Below are 370 nucleotides of genomic sequence, written 5' to 3' on the forward strand. Positions count from 1 at the left end.
CGGGGGAGGGGACAAGGGCCATGGGGGCGGTGCCACCGCTCTGACGCGTCCCGGCCGTGACCCAGGTGGAGCAGATCCGCAGGGACATCCGAGACTTCAAGGAGAGCAGCGGGGTGGACAAAGTCATCGTCCTGTGGACGGCCAACACGGAGAGGTTCTGTGACATCGTGCCGGGGCTCAACGACACCGCCGACAACCTGCTGAGGGCCATCGAGGTCAGGGGGCGGGCGAGGGGAGCGGGAGGGTGACAGCAGCACCGCGGTGGCGCTGAGCTGCCCCGTGTCCCCGCAGCGAGGCCTGGAGGTGTCCCCGTCCACGCTTTTCGCCGTGGCCAGCATCCTGGAGGGCTGCGCCTACATCACCGCGTCCC

At 69.5% G+C, this 370-nt stretch overlaps 1 protein-coding gene across 1 annotated transcript in view; it reads left to right on the forward strand.

The window, feature by feature from the left end:
- ISYNA1 (inositol-3-phosphate synthase 1) overlaps positions 1 to 370 on the forward strand; it is a 3,358-nt gene that overhangs the window by 1,721 nt on the left and 1,267 nt on the right. Inside the window, exons 5-6 of the mRNA XM_017742452.1 lie at positions 43 to 215; positions 292 to 363. Of these exons, the coding sequence (XP_017597941.1) occupies positions 43 to 215; positions 292 to 363 (245 nt within the window). The remainder of the gene's footprint in view (positions 1 to 42; positions 216 to 291; positions 364 to 370) is intronic.

The sequence above is a fragment of the Corvus brachyrhynchos genome, unplaced genomic scaffold (assembly GCF_000691975.1).
Source record: "Corvus brachyrhynchos isolate BGI_N302 unplaced genomic scaffold, ASM69197v1 scaffold158, whole genome shotgun sequence".
In the NCBI taxonomy this organism is placed as follows: Eukaryota; Metazoa; Chordata; class Aves; order Passeriformes; family Corvidae; genus Corvus; species Corvus brachyrhynchos.